General features: G+C 35.7%; 1 protein-coding gene across 1 annotated transcript in view; it reads left to right on the top strand.

Annotated features, from left to right (window-relative positions):
- BRCC3 (BRCA1/BRCA2-containing complex subunit 3) overlaps positions 1-23,160 on the top strand; it is a 65,142-nt gene that overhangs the window by 7,838 nt on the left and 34,144 nt on the right. Inside the window, exons 4-7 of the mRNA XM_087859849.1 lie at positions 702-821; positions 3,904-3,991; positions 10,745-10,833; positions 12,586-12,641. Coding sequence (XP_087715975.1) covers positions 702-821; positions 3,904-3,991; positions 10,745-10,833; positions 12,586-12,641 — 353 coding nt within the window. The remainder of the gene's footprint in view (positions 1-701; positions 822-3,903; positions 3,992-10,744; positions 10,834-12,585; positions 12,642-23,160) is intronic.

The following is a 23,160-nucleotide window of genomic DNA, read 5'->3' as shown; positions in this document are numbered from 1 at the left end:
TCAGAGCAGCCAGGAAATAGTACACTTGTTGGCCTATGAAGATTTTTTTTCTAATCTAAGTGACTCCTTTCCTCTAAGCTCTTGTAGCAGTGATTTACTATATTATTTCATTATAGTTTCATGTATGGTACTTGTTGCTTAACCAAACTGATAGCATTTTGAATGCTTGGATTGTCAGCCTCTGATTGTCAGCCTTGGATTGTCATACTCTGACTTGTATCCTTTTCTGTGCAAGTATCTTGTACATAGATGTAGATCAAATCATTATTAGTTGATCATTCAAAAAGTTCTTCCTTCATCCTTAGTCTTTATGTTTTTGTTTTGAAATGTATATATTGAGGTTGCATGCCTTTTATTTGATATACTCTATTATTCATGAGAAAAATGTCAGTTTTCTAAATGTAGATTTTTTTAAAAAGATTTTTATTTATTTATTTGACAGAAAGAGAGAGAGACAGCGAAAGAGGGAACACCAGCAGGGGGAGTGGGAGAGGGAGAAGCAAGCGTCCCGCTGAGCAGGGAGCCCAATGTGGGGCTCGATCCCAGGACCCTGGGATCATGACCTGAGCTGAAGACAGACGCTTAACGACTGAGCCATCCAGGCATCCCCCTAAATGCATTTTTTTAACCTGATAATATAATACAATACACGTGTTATTGGAGAGAGACAGAAGTAAACATTTCTATGGGTTTTCCTTTAGGTTGACACCGTCAGAATTGTTCACATTCATTCTGTCATCATCTTGCGACGTTCTGATAAGAGGAAGGATCGAGTGGAAATTTCTCCAGAGCAGCTGTCTGCAGCCTCAACAGAGGCAGAGATATCCTTACTGGTCAATAAGAAGCTTTTATGTGCTCTGGGACTTCCAGGCCAGGCTTCTCTGTTTGCGGCCTTAGCCTGTTTGAGGAGATCTCACAGGTTTTCTTCCTGGTGACTCTTTCCCAGTTTTCATATTTACCCATCAGATCCAATTGTTTTGTTAATCAGAATTTCTTTCCATTTTTCCTTTTGAGTGACTTTTATTGGAAAAATTAGAAATTTCTAACGTTCCTGCTCTTAAATGTCAAAAGATCCCAGGGTCAAATCCTGTGACAATGAACTCTGTGGGGGAGTTCCCTCCTTCCTTTCATTCCCTCACTGCCCCTCTCCAGTCCCCTCTGCCCCTCTCCAAGTTTTCCTAATAAGATTTCATTTCTAGGCTTTTGACAATCTTGGTCTCTATTTTTTGGAGAGATTCTCTTTTGAGGCTGCCTCTCAAAAAAAGGCATTGCTGAAAACTGAATGCAATATTCCATGTTAAATATAACCAAAAAAGGATCAAATGGGACATTTGCTTCCTATAATCGGGATTCCAGACCTCAGCTATAGCAAGTTAAGTTTGCGTCAATGGCTTTTAGTAATTCATTATTTTTTTTATTGTTTATCTTGTCAATTAAAAAGTAACTTTAAAAAATAGGCAGTTCACATGCATAGTACAAACTTTAAAAGGTACAAAAACATGTACAAAGTAAGTATTTCTTTCCAACCTCTGTGCTCCAGTTTCCTCATGGTCTGTCCCTGGACATAACCAGGGTTATCAGGTTTTCATGTATCCTTACAGGTGAATTCTGAGCATGAAGAAACTTATACAAATATTTTCTATTTAAAAAAAACCTAGTATATGCTAGCTTATGACTTTGCTTAACGGTGTATCTAGACAATTGTTCATATCGGTACATAGAGGTGCCTCATTCTGTTGACTGCAGAATATAGTCCTGGATGACTATCCTGTCCTCATGCAGATGTTTAGGTTTGTAATCTTCTACTGTGCTGCAGCATAACCTTTTACATTACTTGCATTTCACAAATGTGTGCAAGTATCTGTACAGTCTAGTCCTAGAGGTGGAACTGCTGGAGCAAAGGTTATGTGTACGTGTAGCTGTAGCTGTTTAACCAGTTTACTCTCTGGCCGTATGCAAGAGTATCTGTTTCCCTACACCTTCATAAACACTGTGGGTTATCACAGTTTTTTGTTTTTGTGCTACCAGGCCAGGGTATATCAAAGCTATTGATTTTTGCCAATCTGATTGGCAAAAATTGTATCTTATTTCTTGCAATTTTAATTAGCATTTTTCTAATTATGAGTAAATGTGATCAGTTTTTAATTTTTAAGAATCATTTATTTTTCTCAAAATTATCTGGTTATTTCCTTTGCCCATCTTTATTGCTTTGGAAATCTTTTTCTTAATAATTTATAGGCACTCTGTGTTAAGGAAATTAGCCCTTCGTGATAAGGATAATGATTTTTCTCAGCTCATTCATGGTTTGTGTGTATTTCTGTAGTCAAATTGTTTTTGCACTTTTATATAATCACATGTATCAATCTCTTATGGCATGTACCTTTTGCATCTTTTTTTAAAACTCTATTTTGAAATAATTACAGATTCATGAGAAGCTACAAAAATAGTATAGAACGGTCCTTGTACCCTTGACCCAGTTGTCCCCAGATGCTACATCTTAAATAATTGACAATATAATATGGAAATCAGAAAACTGGCATTGATACAACGTGTGTTGTTCTATTGCCTTTTGTCATGTGTAAATATATGTAACCACCACAGTAGTCAAGATCGCAAAATTGTTCCATCACCATGAAGATCTAATTTATGCTCCCCCTGTATAAATCACACCCACTCCCTCAAGCTCCCACTCCAACCCCTGGCAGCCTCTAATCTGTTCTCCATCTCCCAGAATATAATTGTATAAAAGATGTTTATTATTATGATTATATATTATTATATATTGTAACTTCAAAATGAAACTAGTCCATTCCCCAAATGGGGGATGACTGGAAACACTGTTGCATGTTACTGCACTTTGACAGTACAATGACTATCTGTTAAGCATTTACTAAACATCTTGTGTGAATTACCTTATTTACTCTTCACTGCTGTTGGAAGCGGGATTTCCACAGTCTGCAAGCTGAAGAAATGGGTTTAGAGAAGTTAAGTAACCTCTTTTGGCATTAAAAAATATTTGAAAAGTATCCTTTCTCAGGATTTACTGTATAGTAAGGATTATTGTGTTTTAATGTAAGTAATTTGCAAGAAAACAGATCAGCATTTTATAAGATAACCAGCAGCAGTCCCAATAAGCAGCAAAGAAAGGGATAGCTTCTCATCTCCAAGTAGAGCTCTTATCTCAACTTAGAGCCTCAATAGAATTATGGGAAATTTTTGTTTCTAGAACAAAGGAGGAAAATATTCTTTAGTGGTATATTTCTAGACACATGGGGAGACCAAAGTGGGGGTCTTTGTTCATTTGGTCTCTGAAACCATCCCAATTGCTACTGTTGACACTGGCAGGCTGCCAGAGAGAAATCAAATGAATTTTTAAAATTTTGTGTTTCTTTTTCAAAACTGTGAGTAGGATGGAGCTAGAGAGAGAAGATTACTCAAGTTAATAATGTAAGCGAGTTCCAGAGATTTAGATAAGCTTCTTTTCAGATAGCACAGTGATAAGTATTTTAAGTGATCAAACATTAGCTAAATTGGATTAAGAAGATATAGCTATATACTATAATGGAAGCCAGATGGATTCTATTTTTATTTTTTATTTTAATTAATTAGTTTTTAAAGTAATCTCTACACTCAGCCTGGGGCTTGAACTCACAACCGTGAGATCAAGAGTTGCATGCTCTACCGACTGAACCATCCAGGTGCCCCAAATTGATTCTATTTTTAAAAAGAAATACCTTTGGGTTTAAATGGGAGGTCTGGGAAATTCTGGGTATTGACCTTATTTCATTCTTTTGTTGACATTAAATTGTAATAGGTTTATTTTAAACCTCAGGATGCTTTCTGAGCCCTTATTAGCATCACAGATTTTGTTCCCACAAGTTGAAAATACCTTGACAGACACACAGGTTGGCTGAACTAACAGGTCGCCCCATGAGAGTTGTGGGCTGGTATCATTCCCATCCTCATATAACTGTTTGGCCTTCACATGTTGGTAAGTATTATAGGCTTGCAATGTTTGTTGTTTTTATTTGTCTATTTATTTTTAAAGATTTTATTTATTTGAGAGAGAGAGAATGAGCGGTGGGGAGGGGCAGAGGGAGAGAGAAGCAGATTCCTGGCTGAGTAGGAAGCCCAATGCAGGGCTGGATCCCAGGACCTGGAGATTATGACCTGAGCCGAAGGCAGACACTTAACTGCCTGAGCTACCCAGGCACCCCATGTTTGTTGTTTTTAGAAATCAGTGTCATCTTTCTCCATTACATGAATGATGGTTATTTTAAATCATACTTTATCCTTAAACAGGTGTCCTTATTTTTATTTTGCTATGTTTTAAAAGTAATGATTTATGTCATACTATTTTTAATAGAGATAAAATTTTAGCACTCCATTTTGACTGTATTCAGGACACCATTACTAACTAAAGCCTGACAATTGGCTAATATAAAAAAAAATTGTAACTGAAACTTGCTGACTGCTGAATACCCCTGTCCAGTACACTCCCATTTGGAAGATTCAAAGGTGTGAGGGGTGAAATTTACAAAATTGAGGTTTAACACATATTCCATCCTAGCTGTTGAGACTCTCAACCTACCTCCTCACCCCACTAATCAGTATAATGTAACAAAATTGTTTTCTCTCTTTTTATCTTTACTGCTTTTCCTGAATCATGGTCATTTGTTGTTGTTTCTACCTGACTCTTGAAAGAAGTAGAATAACTTTGCTTGGGGAAGATGGACTAACATTCTTGAGCACATAACCATTTGCTAATGGTTTATGAATGTTTTCTGCTCTAATCCTCATGGTAACCTGTGAGTTAGAGATCCTCCCCGCAGTGTACTGAGGAGTAAACTGACGCTTACATGGGTTAAGTGCTCTTTCCACTGTGGTGTTCTATTTCTAGTCATAGGGGCTTGAGATGATTGTAAAATCTATATTCATCTACGCCATGGTATGAATGCCAAAAAATCAATAGCAGTGCAGTCTCAGACTATAATAATAGATGAGTGGTCCTCTGTATCTAGAGTAATGGGTGGGAAGGGATACTTCTCAGAATCAGCTGGGAGAGTTTTTGTAAAATGTACCTGTCTTAAACTCATCTTTCTCAGCTCGGATGTGCTATAATAAGCTCTGGGAGTAGGTCCTAGGTGGGTATATTATGAAAAGACTTCTCAAAGAATTCTGGTGCATAGTCCCAGTTAAATACTGATATAGAATAAGGGAGATAGTAGACTTGCTCTGTTTCTTGCTGACAAAAATTTACCTGACCTGCTGTTAACATAAGAGTGCCATGCCTAAGATATCTTGTATTAACAAAAAATATATTATCAAAACAGTTTTTTCAATTGCAAAAGAAAAAAGATTGAAGCTGGAACTTGCAATAACAATAGAGGTGTTTTTAAACCTATGTTTCAGACTTAAAGTTGATAAAATAATACAAAGAATTCCTGATACTCTCCCCCCAGATTTGCCACATTTTCTTCCTTTCTATCTATGTGTGTGTGTGTGTGTGTGTGTGTGTGTGTGTGTGTGTATGTTTTTTCTGAAGTATTTGAGAATAAGTCACAGCCAGTATTCACCTTAACTCCTGAATAGTGTTCGGTTTGAATTTCCTAAACTCAAGGATATTCTCTTACATAATCACAGTGTATTTATGAAAATTGAGAAATTAACATTGAAATAATATTATTAAGTTACTGACCTTATTCAAATTCTTTAGCTCACTGATGTCCTAATAAGGGTTGTTTTTATAGCTATAAATGTATTCCTGTAAAACCTTAATATCACTGAATAAATTCAGTGTTTGATTTTATCTAACTTTTACTCAAAAATAATAGTTATTTTTTTCCTGCCACCATTAACACTAAAATCAGATTTGCCTCAAATTTCTCCCATGGTAGTAGCATAGCCAGAAAGAAGTAAGTACCACGCACTAATGAAAGAAAGGTTGGAGTGTATATATTCCTGAACGATATTGTCACTATGGTAATGAGTAGAATGGAGAATTTTCTGGCAAAAAAAGAAACTCTAAGAACTTAGGGTGAAAAACTTTATCAGTCTCTAAAGTAGAACACCCAAAAAGTGTTCAGAATTCAGAGAACGATTGAATTTTCCTCTCAGGGGCAAAAGATCCAAGATGTTCAACAAGAACCTAGGGAGGCATTTGCAGTGCAAAGTCACTGCAGAATGTAAATGAACAAAAAATAAACTCTAAATAATGAAATGATTAAGGAGCCAAATGAAAATAATTTAACAGAAAATAAATTTGGAGACTAGAGCATTGACATCTTACCTTAAAAAAATAGTAATACCGAACTGGGTAAGGAAAAGGAATAAATAACAAAATGGAATAAAGGCAATAGAAAGTTCAGAGAGTTATTACAGCACGGGAGTTGGGAATAGCAGCTTTGGATTCTGTCAGGGAACAGGTCTGCTAGAATCTCATTTCAGTCACTTACTAGTTGAGAAGATCTTTTTTAACTTTTCTGTGCCACAGTTTCCTCACTGACAGAAAAGGGGAAAGTCTTATCAGAACAGTATATGAAATCAGGTACAAGGCATTCTGTCCCTTGCTTGTTAGCACAATAGCAAAGATAGATACCAAAGTATTTATCTGTACAACTGGACATGGAGAAAGCATGATTAAGTATCTAAAGTTGAAGGGCGGACAACACCGGAAGGATTAACAAGAATACTGAGATCTCAAAACTATAGATAAAACTAAAGAAAAAAAAGAAAAAATCCTCTCCCAACTAAACTGGTGTTCACAATGACTAGATTGTGTGGACTTCCAGAGCCTAAGGAATTTTGTAGATACAGAGTTACATAGCTCATCTCCAAATGGCTGTTTAAGAATTGAGTCAAACAGGCGCCCTGTGTTAGCAAGTCTTAGGAAAAAAATGAGTGATGATTTAAAGTATGTACAGTAATTATGTTTAATAGGAATGACAAGTGAGGAGTGAAAAATGATTATTCAACAAATTTATAAGATACCTGGATGGAACAATGTAGTCACAGTTTCTTGGTTTGCACTTTATGATTTTGTGAGGAAGAAAAACAGTTAAGGAAATAAAGAGTAACAACAATAAGGAAGAAATAAAGAACATTTGCACCAGCAGGTTGAAATAGCAAATGTAAAAATAAAAGCCTTAGGATTAAGAAATAAATAAAAGAATAAAATGTCATTAAAGACAAGCTTTACAGAGAGGCAGACAAACCATAAGAGACTCTTACTCTTAGGAAACAAACTGAGGGTTGCTGGAGGGGAGGGAGTTGGGGGGGGGGGTTGGGTGATGGAATTGGGGAGGGTATGTGTTGTGGTGAGTGCTGGTTGTTATGTAAGATTGATGAATCACAGACCTGTATCCCTGAAACAAATAAGACATTATATGTTAATTAATTGAATTTAAATTAAAAAAATAAAGACAAGCTTTAAACCTAAAGATTTTAAATTAAAAAAAAGAAAAAAAGGACAAGCTTTAAACCTAAAAAAATAACAGGCTAGGTTAAGCTATATGGAGAAAATAAAAGTCACAGTTACATCATTACCAAAAGGGTAAGCGAGAGAAGATAGGCCATTCTGTAATAAAAGGCACAGTAAATAATGAAACTCTAATGATGTTAAATTATCCACCACAGCAGTAAAATGTACAAAGGACAAAGTTTTACGTGTAAGGAATAAAATGGAAACTGGTTTGGAGTAGAACTTGATAACACACTTTCAGAATCTTATTCCTTCAAGAGTATAATGTGAGTCTTTTAGCTTTGGATTGGGTTTTGCAGTGAAGGAGCGGGGATATAGAGAAAGTATGTGAACAAAGGCAAGGGTGATGTGGGTCAAACACACCTGCTAACACTTTAAAACTTGATTATTAAAGAATTTCAGACTTTCAGAAAAATCGCAAGAACAGTATAAAGAACCACATTCAATAATAGTTAACCTTTTACCACTTTTGCTTTATCATTTTCTGTATACACACACAATTTGAGAATAAATTTTAGACTTGATGCTCCTTTATCCCTAAATACTAAATTGTATATTTCTCAAGAACATAACCACAGTACGGTTATCAAAATCAGGAAAATTGACGTTGATCTCATCCTTCTAGGTAATCTACAGAACTTATTCAAATTTTGGCAATTCTCCCAATTCTGTCCTTAGTAGCAATTTTTCCTTTCCAGTCCAGAGTCCATTCTCAGATCATGCATGGCATCTTGTATCATGTCCTTTGAGTTTGGGTTTGGATCAGTTCCTTAGCTTTTCTGTCATTCCCAAACCTCTGAACTTACTTCCTCCTTCACGTTCAGCAGATAACACTGCTTCCTACACTATTTATTTACTTTTTAAAAGATTTTATTTATTTATTTGACAGAGAGAGGGAGAGAGAGAGCACAAGCGGGGGGAGCAGCAGGAAGAGAGAGAAACAGGCTTCCTGCTGAGCAAGGAGCCCAATGTGGGACTCGATCCCAGGACCCTGGGATCATGACCTGAGCTGAAGGCAGACGCTTCACTGACTGAACCACCCAGGAGCCCCTGCTTCCTACTTTAATAAAGGAAATGGGAGTCATTAGAAAGGAATTTTCTCCATTTCTCTTTACTCACTGACTTATCACTGGGCTCATCTCCTTTTCCTTCCTCTTAGCTAATACCCATCTTTCCACTCTGGCTCTCAATATTTGCCTCCCATGACTTGAAGAACCTCACACTCTTCATTGTGCTTCTCTCTCTGACATCTCTGTCCCTTTCCACTGTACTGGATTTTCCACATCATTTATTTGTTCCTTCAACAAATAAATTTGAGTGTCTACTATGTGTCCAACCCCCCTCCTCAGGGTGCTGGGGATAAAGCAGTGAATGAGAAAAACAAGGCCTCTGCCTTCATGGAGTTTTACCTCATGTTGAAAAAAAATACTTGCCCGTCTCACTTCTCCTTCAGGTCAAAGACATTTCTCACTTTTCATTCACACTCCTCACCCTGCTCTAGTCTGCCTTCCAGTTCACTGAAAGTCATCAGTGACATCCATGTTGAGAATCTAGTAAACATTAGGGGTGCTTGGGTGGCTCAGTTAAGCATCTGACTCTTGGTTTCAGCTCAGTTCATGAGCTCAGGGTCCTGGGGTCGAGCCCTGTGTCAGCTCTGTGCTCAGTGTGGAGTCTGCTTGAGACTGTCTCTCTCCCTCTCCCTTTTCCTCACTCACATGCATGCTCTCTCCCCAAAAACAGACAAAACAAAACAAAAAAACAGAAAATCTAGTAAACATTTTAAGTCTCCATCTTATGTAGCATTTGATACTACAATGATTCTACTCCTTTAAAACACTTCCCAATTAATGAGGAGTGCTTGGCTCTTACGGATAGAAACTAAGCTGAGGCTGAGAGTTGAAATACCTTGTCTGAAACCAGAGACGGCTCATAACTGGTGGAGTCAGTATTTGAACTGAGATTTGTATGAATCGGGGACCTAGGAATTCTGTTGCATCTCAATTTGGTTAAGTGGGAGTGCGATTTATGAACGTAGGAAATGGAGAAGGAAGTGTAGGTTTGGTGGAGAAAGAGAGATAGTTGAAGTTATGTCATAACCACACCATTAACTGAAATTTTATCTATACACAGTTTGCAAAAGAAAAAGGGAAGTGATTTAAATAGTGTAGGTTATTTCATAAATCTCATGAGACTTGGCATGGTTTAAAGTTATTCTTATATACACTTTACTGTCCTTGTAAGTGTATATGAAAAGGAGAAATTTACCTGTAGCTATGTTTGTAATTTTAAGATCTGCTCAGTTCTTTTTTATGGAGTGAGGTAATTTGCACTGCAACAGTGATGTTAGGTAATTTACCACCAAAGTTGGGTTAAATCAACCTCCTGTGACAGATACAGGCTGCAACTCTAGTTAACTTTACAACCAATCACTGTAACAAATTTCATTTTCACAAACAAGCATTCTGTTCTAGAAGTTACAAGTCAATACTCAGAATCATGATAACCAAATTTTATGAAAAAGTTTTTACTCTACTTTAGGAAGACAGGGGAGAGAAGTCTCAATGTTTAAGAACATACTGCCAGAGTAACTGGGCATAAGTCCCTGGACCGAACCACACCTTTCAGCGTTTTGTTGTAATACCTGATCTTTTATGTCCTTTGTAAACAATGGTCTGAAGACCTCTGATTTTTTAATTTAGCCTCTATTCAGTTTGGGGTAATCTTTTAACTAATCCTTTCAAATATTGTTCTTTGGTACCTGTTCATGATTTCCTTTTCTAAAATTGCATAACCATATAGTGAGATTTTGTTTCTACTCCCTGGAGTGTTGGTTTTAATTTTGTTGCAGTCTCTGTAAGAACTTCCTCCATAATAGTTCTACATTTCCTTTCTTTGTTGTCAGGTCTCATGTATTCACTTCCCTAAAAGATGTCCATCAAAAGGCTTATTTGAGGAAGCTGTGTGTCTTCTTCCAGGGCCTTCCTTTCTCTTTGAGTCCCGTGGAAGAAGTTATCAAGTGTTTGGGGGCCAAGTGAAGAGTTATTAATCTAGCTTTTCTTATTTAATTGCAGACTTCTCATGGTACTCTTCCCTCACCTAGTAAAGTGTTTACGCTTTGACAATCATATTGTCCTTAGGATATATCTCTGTTCTGCCCGTAGAATCTGAATCCTGGGAGGACGGTATGCTGCTATTATCTTTAAATTTCCATGTTTGTGAGATATAGTTTATTGACAGCGTATTTTTATTTTTGTTTATTTGCAGATGTCCGCACGCAAGCCATGTACCAGATGATGGATCAAGGCTTTGTAGGACTTATTTTTTCCTGTTTCATAGAAGATAAAAACACAAAGGTATTTGTGTGTGTGTTTGTGCGTGTGTGTTTACACACACACACAGAATAGAGAAAAATCTTTTTTGCAATTTTAATAGGGTGGCCAGGGAAGGTTTCAATGAGAAGGGTCATTGAGTCAGGACCTGAAGAAAGTGAGGGAGCAAGTCTTGTGGATTTCTTGGGGGAAGAGCGTTCCAGGCAGACGAAATAGCCAGTGCAAAGACCCTGAGGTGAGTGTGGCATGTTCAGGGGACATCAAGGAAGTCAGTGTGGCTACAGCAGAATGAGGAAGACCATGGCTATATGTCCCAGTTTGCCTCTGTCAGTTCCAGTTTTACCCCATTATCCCAGTCTACTATTTAGTTAGCACCTTTCCTTCTTGGAAGTGTCCTGTTTGGACAATAACTCATTTGGTCATTCTACAATGAGGTCTGAAAGATAACCAGGGGCCAGATCTCATGAGGCCTTTGATTTGCCTGACTTGGGAAGCCACTAGAGGGTGACCTTATGTTTTAATGGGATCTCTCTGGCTACTGTGTTGATAGTAGACTGGACAGGGGGTGGGGGTGGGTGCACGGGGAAGGAGGGAGTGCAGAATCCATGACATCTGTGAAACCAGTTAGGAAGATACTGCAGTAATCTAGGCAAGAGTTGATGGAGGTTTGACCATGGTGGTAGGCATGGAGGTAATGAAAAGGGGCCAGGTTCTGTATATATTTTGATGACTAATAATAGTAACAAGTGCTGCCGTTTATCATCTGTCGTATTAGGTGTTTTACACAAATATGCTCTAACCCTGACAACAGGTCTATGAGGATGATTATTATTTTTTAAGATTTATTTATTTTAGAGAGAAAGAGAGCACTGGGGGAAGGGGCAGAGAGAGAGGGAGAGCGAATCTCAAGCAGACTCTCTGCTGAGCACAGAGGCTGATGGGGGCTCAATCTCACCACTCCAAGATCATGACCTGAGCTGAAATCAAGAGTTGGATGCTTAACTGACTGAGCCATCCAGGTGCCCCAAGGATCATTATCTGCATTTTATGGGTGAGCCAAGCTCAGAGAAGCTCAGTTAAGACAAGTTAAGCAGCCCAGTCAATGGCTAGTCTTGCCATTCTCTATTTAGAGTGTTTCTGTTTGAATTTTATGTTTATGTCAAGAGGTTTGACTATGTGTCAGTTCAAACAAAAAGAATATTACTGTTTAACATCGTAGGAATGAATTTTGCCAAAACTATCAAGTATGCTCTGTCCTTTAGTACATTAATTATATTGTCAGAATTTATATTAATAATGAATATTGTTCATAAAAATCACTCTTTTCCAGAAACAGTAATCTTGAACTTTATATTTCATATGAAATGATTTTAGCTTTGTCATCATAAATTTATTTATTGTCATTATAAATAGTTGAATACGTTTGTCAGCTTCCAACAAAGCAGTTCAAATGCTCTGGTTCTTAGTTTCTTGGTTCTCATGTTTATAAGAAATTCTCATGTTGACTGAGTTGAGTACATGATCCTTTATAGGAATTGATTTATGGCATATTCCATCTTTGGAATCCCTTTTAACCTTCCACTTCTAGAGGATCTTCAGATACCACTCATGTAAGGATATGAGTATTAGGTTTGAATCTACTAAAGTGCTATACCTGTTTCAATATTAATCTTTCTCTGTGTGATCTTTCTTTCTTTCTTTCTTCCTTTCTTTCTTCTTTTCTTTTCTGTTTCTCTCTTTCTCTTTCTCTTTCTTTTTTCTTTTTTTTTCTTTTAGACTGGCCGAGTACTCTACACTTGCTTTCAGTCTATACAGGCCCAAAAGAGCTCAGAGTAAGTATGACAGAGATGTATGTATGTATGTATGTATATATTGATGGGCTAATTTTCATTCCAGGGAATTGATTGTACAGACCCAATTAAATAAATTATGCATCTAAGTAATGGAATAATATGCAGTCATTAAAAATATGAGGAAGTTCAATAGTAATACAGAAATACCTGCAAGAAACATTGTTAAATAAAAAAGGCAAGGTATAAGAATAGTAAGTATAGCATGCTGCCGTTTGTGTAAGGATATGGAAGAGCAATATATACATCAACACACCAGCATACTTGCTGGTAAATACATAAAATATCTGGAAGGAAACACATCAGTCACCTCAGCAGAGAAAAAGTGATGTTTACTTTATCTCTAAATAATATGCTTTTCATACTCTTTCTTGATTTACTAATTTTAGATGTTATCTATTCTTACTATGTTATTTTGAGGATTAAACTCACGTACCCTGCCACATCTCCATTTCCCCAATGTAGTTGTAATACTACTTTTTGTTGTTCTGTTGGTGACTTTTCTATTCTTAAAGTTTGCCCCTTTATTTATTCTGTCACAACAGACAATAGACAATATCTTTTGGCTCCCTGCTGTTACTTGTATTTATACTATAAACCTTTATATTTTCACAGTTGCAAATATCTGTGTTATGTGTTGTAACCATAGTTGCATATTCTGTGCTTTCTCTACTAGTTGACTTTAAGAGTAAAAAATAAAGTGTTTATGTTATTAGGATTATGTAAGTATTATTCCATGTACAACCAAGCAGTGTAAAGTAGTATATTATGATTCCATTTCCTTTCTTGAATAGCTTTTTGCTTTTTCATGGGTTTTTTTAATGGCTTTTCTCTCCTTATTTTTATTCCTTTATCACCTCCCTGAGTTCCAAATTCTTAGGAGTAATATAGAAATCTTTGGAGTCCCTTCTTTTGCTAGGATCACTCCCTGAAGCCCTCCATCTTCCTACGTTAGTCAGGTCTTGGCTGACATCCTGGAACTTTCCTTCATTATTCTCCTTGGTTAGATCCACTGATTTCAGTGGATTTCATTTCATTTCAATCTACTCTCTGGATTTCATGTCCATCTTTCTTGGTTCACTCTAAGAAAGGTATGCATTTGAGTCTTTTACCAGTCTAATTCTTGTTCTTTTATAGGGTACTTTTTTTTCTTTGACAGCTTTTGGGAACTTCTCTATTCTTGATGTTGTGAAATTTTATATGATATAATCAGAGTGTGGATGTTCTATGATTCAGACTGCTGGCAGTCAGACAGCACTTGTCCTTCAACTCTGGGAAGTTCTATGCTATCATTTTCTTTTGTCCTCAGATAAAACAATCCATGTATACCCAGTTCCTGTGAAGAAAAAAATCGTATTTATAATTCAATCCAATCCCATCATTTAAAGCTTTTTCAAGTGTAACTCAGTCTTTGGGGGATAATTTCTCATTCTTTGAGTTACTTCCCTTTCTCTCCATTTTGACTCTAAGATGGCATTTGAAGTATTGGGCAGATGAAGTAAATGAACTTATGCTGTAGGGAAAGGAGACTTCCTGATCTCCTGCTGGTTTTGGGATTCAGGGCATGAATCCTCTTATTCATGGTTAATGCCCACCTTCATTTGCCCAATGTATTTCTCCTCTCCCATGGAGTTGAAGCCCCGACATAGATACCTTAACAGTTTCCTCTCCTATGACTACCTCATTCTCCCCATAGGTTAGTAGGACAGGTGTGTCATATCCTTTTCTCTATTCTTTGATAAATCTTTACCCTGTTTTCCCTTTCTCTTTGTAGAACTCCTGTTAGTCAGATATTAAAGGTCCTAGATCGACAGTAGTGACTCTTTTAACTCATATTTTCTGTCTCTCTCTTTTTTTTATTGTTCTGATTTCTCAAGTATATTTTACAGTTTATCTTCCAGCCCTTTCATTTAGCAATTTTTTATATTTTTAATTTATAAGAGATTTTTCCTTGTTCAGTGCTTATTCCTATTTCACAGTATCCTATTCTTGATTTGTTGATATGATAGTTAAATAGGAAATGTTAAATTTTTGTCTGTTTTTTCAGTTACCTGTTTCCTCTGTGGTAATTTTTCTGCTTATTTTTTATTATATTTATATTCATGTTATATTTATAATATAACTTATTTTTAAAAATATTTATTTTCCATCCTCTTTTAAGAACAAGCCAACAAAAACATGAGTGATAGCTCATTATATGTGGCCTTAGCTTGTCAACAGGAGGCTTTATTTTAGGGTGAATGAGTTGAGAGCCATCCACTTTTCTCAGGGATCACTAAATGGTGGACTTCAGGTATCTTTCTTGGGATACCAGTCTTAACAATTGCTGCAATCCCAGACAGTTTATTCTATTAGTTAGGAGAATTTTTACTGCTGCTGCTGTTGTTGCTAATGATGATGATGGTGATTTTGGCTTAAGAATGGAAGGCTAGTTACTAAACATTCTGTGTATACAGAGGACCAGTTGTCGAAGAGCACAAAACAGGATTAACTAGAGTCCAAAATTTCTGGCAGGAAGACCAAAAAGGGTAGCCCCCAGCAAGTTACACAAAGGGAAGAGTATGTTAAAGCCAACTTCATAAAGTTGTTTATAAATTTCTAGGCCCACTTGTGAGCCATGTGTATATGGACCCGATCCTAATTAGCATAAATGATAACTGAATTAACTAGTAGACCACCACATAGGTCCCATACTAACTACTGGGTGGTGTACATGCAGGAAAGATCTGAAGAACACTAGAAACACTCTGAAAATTGAACTGACATTGGAACCACAGCCCACTGTGGAAATTTCAACCTGAACCTAACTAGGCAGATGGCCTGCTAAAACAAAAACAACAACATTCTCTGTAGAATATAAACAAGACATAGTATATCTTTAAAAATATTCAAAATACACAGGATATAATTCAGAATTGCTTAGCATGGGGAGAACCACAAAAGTCTCAACTTGCATGGAAAACAATAATCAACAGATGCCAACACTGAGGTGACAATGATGTAGAAATGATCTGATAAAGACTTTAAAGTAACTATTATAAAAATGTTTTTAAAAATCACAAATACTTCTGTAACAAATATTTAAATAGAAAGTCTCAGCAAACAAATGCAACACTTAAAGAACCCGGTGCAAACTTTAGAACCAAAAAATACAGTCACTGAAATACAAGACTCACTGGATAGACTCCCAGGAAGTTCTCCATAGAAGCAGTGAATAATCTGGCAGAAATTGTCAGAATCAACTTTATTAGAACTGTAGAAACTAATCAAAACTTTATAGCAATCAGGCAAATGCTTAGTCAAAAAAAAATCACAATCTCACATTTAAGGAAATCTCTGTTGACTCTCTATATGGCCACTAAGCTAGTGGGACAGAAATCTCAGTGGCCCCACATAACAAAGAATATAGATTATGAAAAATTAGTTCAAAAATCAGATAAAATAAGAAACTACAACAAACCCTAGGGTGGCGTAGAGCCTGATTTCCACTGTTAGAGTGTTATAATATTCAAAACATCCAGTTCTAACAACAACAAAAAAGACATTCAAAGAAACAAATTTTGGGCCATAAACAGGAAAAAGGAATTAATAAAAACATTCCTGGAGGAAGCCCAGACATTGGAATTACTAGACAAAGACTTTTAATCAACTATTCAAAATATTCTCAAAAAGCTAAAGGAAAACCATGAAAATGACAGAGGATATCAAATAGAGGATATTGGTAAAGAGGTAAATTATAAAAAGGAACCAAATAGGAATTCTGAAATGAGAAGTATAATAACTGCAGTGAAAAATTCACCAGAGAGGTTCAACAGCAGATTTGAGAAGACAAAGAATCAACTGATATTACTGTCTGAGGAGCAGAAAGTAAAAGAATGAAGGAAATTGAACAGAGCCTAAGAGACCTGTGGGACACTTTGAAACATTATCAATATACTCAAAATAGGAGTCTCAGTGCAAGATGAGAGAGAGAGAGAGAGAGAAAGGAGCAGAAAATGTATGTAAAGGAATAATGGTCAAAAAGTTCCCAAATTTGATAAAAAGCATGAAACTACACATCCAAGAATCTCAACTCCAAGCAGGATAAACTCAAGGAGATTGACATTGATACATATTATAATCAAAGTGTTGGAAGCCAAAGGCAAAGAGAGAATCTTGAAAGCAGCAGGAGAGAAGTGACGCACTACACACAAGGGATTCTCAATAAGATTGAGAGGCAATTTATCGTCAGAAACCAGGGAGGTCAGAAGGCAGTGGGATGAAATATTCTAAACGCTGATAGGAAAAAAAAACAACAGAACTACTAAGGAAGAATTCTGTATCTGGCAAAATCATCCTCTAAAAATGAAAGAAATTGACATTCCCAGGTAAACAAAAACAGAGTATTGTTACTAGTAGTTCCACCAAACAGCACCTGAAAACACATTTTTCTCAAGTGCACATGGGGTGTTCTCCAGGATAAACCACATGTTAGTCCTGAAAGCAAGTCTCAATAAATTTGAAAAGTTTGAAATAATATAAAACATCTTCTACAAATATAGAATGAGATCTGAAATCAGTTACAGAAGGAAATTTGGAAATTTCACAAATATGTGGAAATTAAATAACACAGTCTTAAGCAACCAATGGGACAAAGAAAAAATTACAAAAGAAATTAGAAAATACTTTGAGACTGAAAATAAAATCACAATATACCAAAATTTATGGGATACAGAAAAAGTAGTACTCAGAGGGAAATTTATAGCTGTATGTTAAAACCAAAATCAGCCAGGAGCGCCTGGCTGTCTCAGTTGGTAGAGTGTGTGACTCTTGATCTTGGGGTTGTGAATTCCAGCCCCAGGTTGTTTGTAGAGATTACTTAAAAAATAAAATTAAAAAAATAATAAAATAAAAAAGAAATAATCTTAAGTCAATAACCTAACTTTACACTTTAAGGAACTGGAAAAAGTATCAGCTAAATACAAAGCAATCAGAAGGAAGGAAATCATAAATGTTAAAGTTGAAGACAAATATGGAATAGAAAAACAATAGATAGGGCACCTGGGTGACTCAGTCAGTTAAGCATCTGCCTTTGGCTCAGGTCATGTTCTCAGGGTCCTGGGATTGAGCCCCATATCGGGCTTCCTGCTCAGCCGGGTGTCTGCTTCTCGCTCTCCCTTTGCCCCTCCCCCTGCTTGTGCTCTCTCACTCACGCTCTGTCAAACAAATAAAATCTTTTTTTTAAAAAGAAAAACGATAGAATCAAATATGCCAAAAATTAGTTCTTCGAAAGGTCAACAAAATTGACATATCTTTAGTTAGAATGACAAAGAAAAATGAGAGAAGACACATATAATTAAAATCTGAAATAAAAGTAGGGACACTACTACTAACTTCCAGAAATAAATGGATTATAAGGTAAAACTAAACAGTTGCATGCCAACACATTAGATAACCTAAATGAAATGGAAAAATTCCTAGAAGTACACAAACTGCCAAAACTGGTTCAAAAAGAAAACTAGAATAGACCTATAAAACATAGATTGAATCAGTAGTCAAATCCTCCTGACAAAGAAAATTCTAAAACCACATGACTACACTGGTTAATTCTGCCACACACTAAAAGAAGAATTAATACTAATCCTTCTCAAATTCTTCCAGAAAATAGAAGAGGAGGGAGTACTTCTAACTCATTCTTTGAGTCCAACATTACCCTGATACCAAAGCCAGACAAAAATGTCATAAAAAAAGAAAAGAAAAAAAAATTACAAAGCAATATTCCTTATGAATACAGATACAAAAATTGTCAGTAAAGTCCTAGCAAACTGAATCCAACAGCATATTAAAAGAATTATATGCCATGACCAAGTGGGATTTATCCCAGACACATGAACAAGTTTTAAGATAAAATCCGTTAATATAATATGAAGGAAAAAACCCACATGATTACCTTAATTGATGCACAAAAAGCATTTGACAAATTCCAACACAGTTTCATGATAAAAACACTCAAAACTAGGAATTTAGAGGGCATTCCACAACATTTATGGACATTTAAGAGAATCCACAGCTAACATTTTACTCAGTGGTGAAAGAGTGAAAACTTTCTAAGATCAGGAACAAGACAAGGATGCTCACTTTCACCACTGCTATTCAACACTGTACTAGTAGTTCTAGCCAAGACAATTAGGCAAGAAAAGAAATAAAAGGCATCCAAGTTGAAAAGAAGTAAAACTACCTGTATTTGAAGATGAAATGATCCTATCTATATAGAAAATCCCAAGGAAGTCCCCCAAAGCTATTAGAGCTAATAAATTCAGCAAAGCTGTAGAGTTCAAACTCACTATACAAAAATCAGTTGTGTTTCTACACATCAGCAAGGAACAATCCAAAAAGGAAATGAAGAAAATAGTTCCATTTACAATAGCATCCATAATAATGAAATACCCAGGAAAAAATTTAACCAAGTATGGGAAAGACTTGTAAAGTTCAATATATTCTATTTTTTATATAGAATATACTGCTGAAAGAAATTAAAGAACACCTAAGTAAATCAGAAGACATCCCATATTCATGGATCAGAAGATTCAATATTTTTAAGATGACAGTACTTCCCAAAGAGATCTCCAGATTCAGTACCATCCCTGTTAAAATTCTAATGGCCCTTTTTGGGGCACCTGGGTGGCTCAGTCGATTAAACTTTTGCCTTCTGCTGAGGTCATGATCCCAGGGTCCTGGGATTGAGCCCTACATCAGGCTCCTTCCTCAGGGGGAGCCTGCTTCTTCTCCTGCTCCCCCTGCTTGTGCTGTATCTCTCTCTCTCTGTCTTACAAATAAATAAAATCTTTAAAAAAATAAAATTCTAATGTCCCTTTTTACAGAAATGGAAAAGATGATCCTAAAATTTTTCTGAAATTGCAAGATGCCCTGGATAGCTGAAATAATACCGAAAAAGAACAAAGTTGGAGGAATCACACTTCCAGATTTCAAAACTTACTACAAATCTTCAGCAACCAAAACAGTGTGGATCTGGCATAAGTATAGACATATAAACCAGTGGAATAGATTTGAGAATCCAGAAGTAAACCTGTATATTTATGACCAATTGATTTTCAACAAGGTTACCAGTGTCATTCAACGAGGAAAGAATAGTCTGTTCAACAAGTGGTGCTGGAACAACCAGATATCTACATCTAGTATAAACAAAAATTAACTCAAAGTAGATCAATAACCTAAATAGAAGAGCTGAAACCAGAAAACACTTAGAAGAAAACATAGGGATAATCATGACATTGGATTTTTTTAAAATTTTAATTTCTGTTAACTTATTTTTTAAGTAGGCTCCACACCCAGTGTGGAGCTCAACACGGGGCTTGAACTCATGACCCTGAGATTAAGACCTGAGCTAAGATCAAGAGTTGGATGCTTAACTGACTGAGCCACTCAGGCACCCCCTGACGTTGGATTTTAGATGGAATCTTAGATACGACACCAAAAGCATGAATAACAAAAGAACATAAAGTGGACTTCTAAAAAATTAAAAACTCTTGTGCCTCAAAAGACTATCAGGAAAGTGAAAGGACAAGCTACAGAATAGGAGAAAGTATTTGCCAGTCATATATCTGCTATGGCTCTAGTATTTAGAATATATAAGGTACTCTTAAAATTCAACAGCAAAATGACAAAAAACTCGATTTAAAAATGGGCAAGGAATTTGAATAGACCTTTCTAAAGAAGATGTACAAATGGTCAACAAGTATGTGAAAAAATGTTCAACCTCAGTCATTTGGAAAATGCAAATCAAAGCTAAAATGAGACGCCACATCACATTTGATAAGTTGAACATAATTTTTAAAATGGAAAATAGCAAGTTGGCAAAGATGTGGAGAAATTAGAAACTTCAGACATTGCTGGTGGGAATATAAAATGGTGTGGTCACTGTGGAAAACAGTTTGGTGGTTCTTCAAAAAGTTAAAATAGAATTTTCTTATGATCTAGTAATTGTATTCCTAGGTACATATCCAAAAGAATTAAAAACATATACTGAAATGCTTGTGCATGAATATTCATAGCAGCAGTATTCCCAATAGCCAAAAGAACCCAAATGTTCATCAACTGATGAATAGATAAGCTAAATATAGTACAGTTGACCTTTGAACAACATGGGGGCTAGGAGTGCCAACCCTCCATGCAGTAAAAAAAATCCACATACAACTTTTGACCTCCCCAAAACTTAACTACTAATAGCCTACTGTTGACCAGAAACCTTACTGATAACATAATCAGTCAATTAACACATATTTTGTATATGTATTATATACTGTATTCTAATAAAGTAAGCTATGGAAAAGAAAGTGTTAATAAAATAAGAGAAAATACATTTATAATACTATTCTGTATTTATAAGAAAAAAATCTGTGTATAAGTGGAGTCACACAGTTCAAACCCATGTTGTTTAAGGATCAACATATATCCATTGAATGGAATATTACTCATTCATAGAAAAGGAATGAAATGTTAAAACCTACTACAACATGGAGGAATCTTGAAAACATTATGCTAAGTGAAGGAAGCCAAACACAAAAGGTCACATATTGTATTATTTCATTATATAAAATATTCAGAATAGCTAAATCCATAGAGACAGAAAGCAAATTGGTGGTTGGCATGGGCTGAAGAGAGGGAAGAATGGGGAGCAGCTGCTTAATGAATATGGTGTTTTATTTTGTGGTGATAAAAATGTTTTAGAACTAGTTAGGTGTTGTGGTCCCCCAACATTGTGAATGTACTAAGTCCTACTGAATTGCTCACTTTAAAATGGTTAATTTTATATGAATTGCTTCTCAATTTTTAAAAATGGGCAAAGGATTTGAGTAGACATTTCTCCAAGGAACATATATAAATGGCCAGTAAACACATAAAAAGCTGCTCAACATCATTATTCTTTAGGGAAATGCAAGTAAAAACCATAATGATTGCATACTACTTCCCACCCACTAGGATAGCTATATTTTTTTTTTAAGGAAAATATGTTGCTGAGGCTGTGGAGACAGTGGAACCCTGACTCATTGCAGGTGGGAATATACATTGCTTCAGTTGCTGTGGAAAAGTTTGGTGATTCCTCAACAATTTATATATAGAATTAACATATGATTCTACCCTTAGGTAAAACCAAAGACAATTGAAAACAAGTGTTCAAAGAAAAACTTGTACTTGAATGCTGGTAGCAGCATTTTTTATAATAGCCAAAACATGGAAACAGCCCATATGTCCATCAGCTGATAAATGAATAAACAAAATGTATTGTATCCATACAATGGGAATATTCAGTTATAAAAAGGAATGAAGTACTGATAAATGCTATAACATGGATGAACCCTGAATACATGCTAAGTTAAAGAAGCCTGATATAGAAAGCCACATATGGAATGAAATACCAGAATATACCCTATAGTATTTCTCATTAAATTCATACTTTTTGTTGCTTTTCTAAATATGATTTTTTCCTTTTTCTATTTTAAATTCTTGATGGTTATTCTTGCCATATAGGTGTGATGTATTTTTCTAGATAGATGATCATTATCTGCAAACAATCAGGAGTATTCTTATTTCATTGGTATGGACCTACATATAAAAGTTGAATAGCAGAGTTGGGTGGCAAACGTCACTGTCTTTCTGACTCTAATGGGAATACTTCTGATGTTCGATCAAGTATGGGTGTTACGATTTTGTGGCAGACATCCTCTATTCCTTCATTAACTTAAGGAAGTTTCTTTCTAGTTTACTGAGAATTTTTAATCATGAATGTCTCTACTTTTATCATATGCCTGCTTGTCATTTCCTGAATTGATAATGTGGCTGTTTCCCTTTTCATTAGTAAAGGTAATGATTTACATTGAAAACTCTTTAAACTGAACTGTTGTTGCATTCCTGAGATAAACCCTACTTTCCCATGATGTATTGTTTCTTTTTTAATACAAAGTAAATTCTATTTGCTAATATTTGGCTTAAGATGTTACATCTACGTCCATAAATGAGATTAGCCTAAAGTGTTCTTGGTTTGGACTTCTCTTGATTGGTTTTGGTTTCAGGATTATTTTATTAAGTTATAAAATGAGTTGGATTTTTTCCTCTTTTCTGGAAAGACAATATAGCATAATAAATAAGAACATAGCTCCGTAGCCAGATGCTTTTGTTGGAATCCTGATTTTCCACGATCTTATCTTCTAACACTGTTGGTCACTTACTCCTGTTTTTCAACTATATATAAATGGAATCATACAATATGTACTCTTTTGTGTCTCATTTCTTTCAATCAGTATTATGTTTGTAGGTTTCATCCATGTTGTTACAGGAAGCAATAGTTTAGTAATTCTCACTGCTGTGTAAGTATTCCATTGTATAAGCATAGTACAGTTTATTCATTCTATTGAGAGAGTGTCCCAGTTTTTAAAAGGCTTTTATAAATTGTGCTGCTATGAATATTCTTGTGAACATATGTACATTTGTTGGGTATTTTTGT

Source organism: Ursus americanus, chromosome X, assembly GCF_024610735.1.
Source record: "Ursus americanus isolate L20-20 chromosome X, mUrsAme1.1.p, whole genome shotgun sequence".
In the NCBI taxonomy this organism is placed as follows: domain Eukaryota; kingdom Metazoa; phylum Chordata; class Mammalia; order Carnivora; family Ursidae; genus Ursus; species Ursus americanus.
This window is presented reverse-complemented; position numbering and strand designations above follow the sequence as displayed.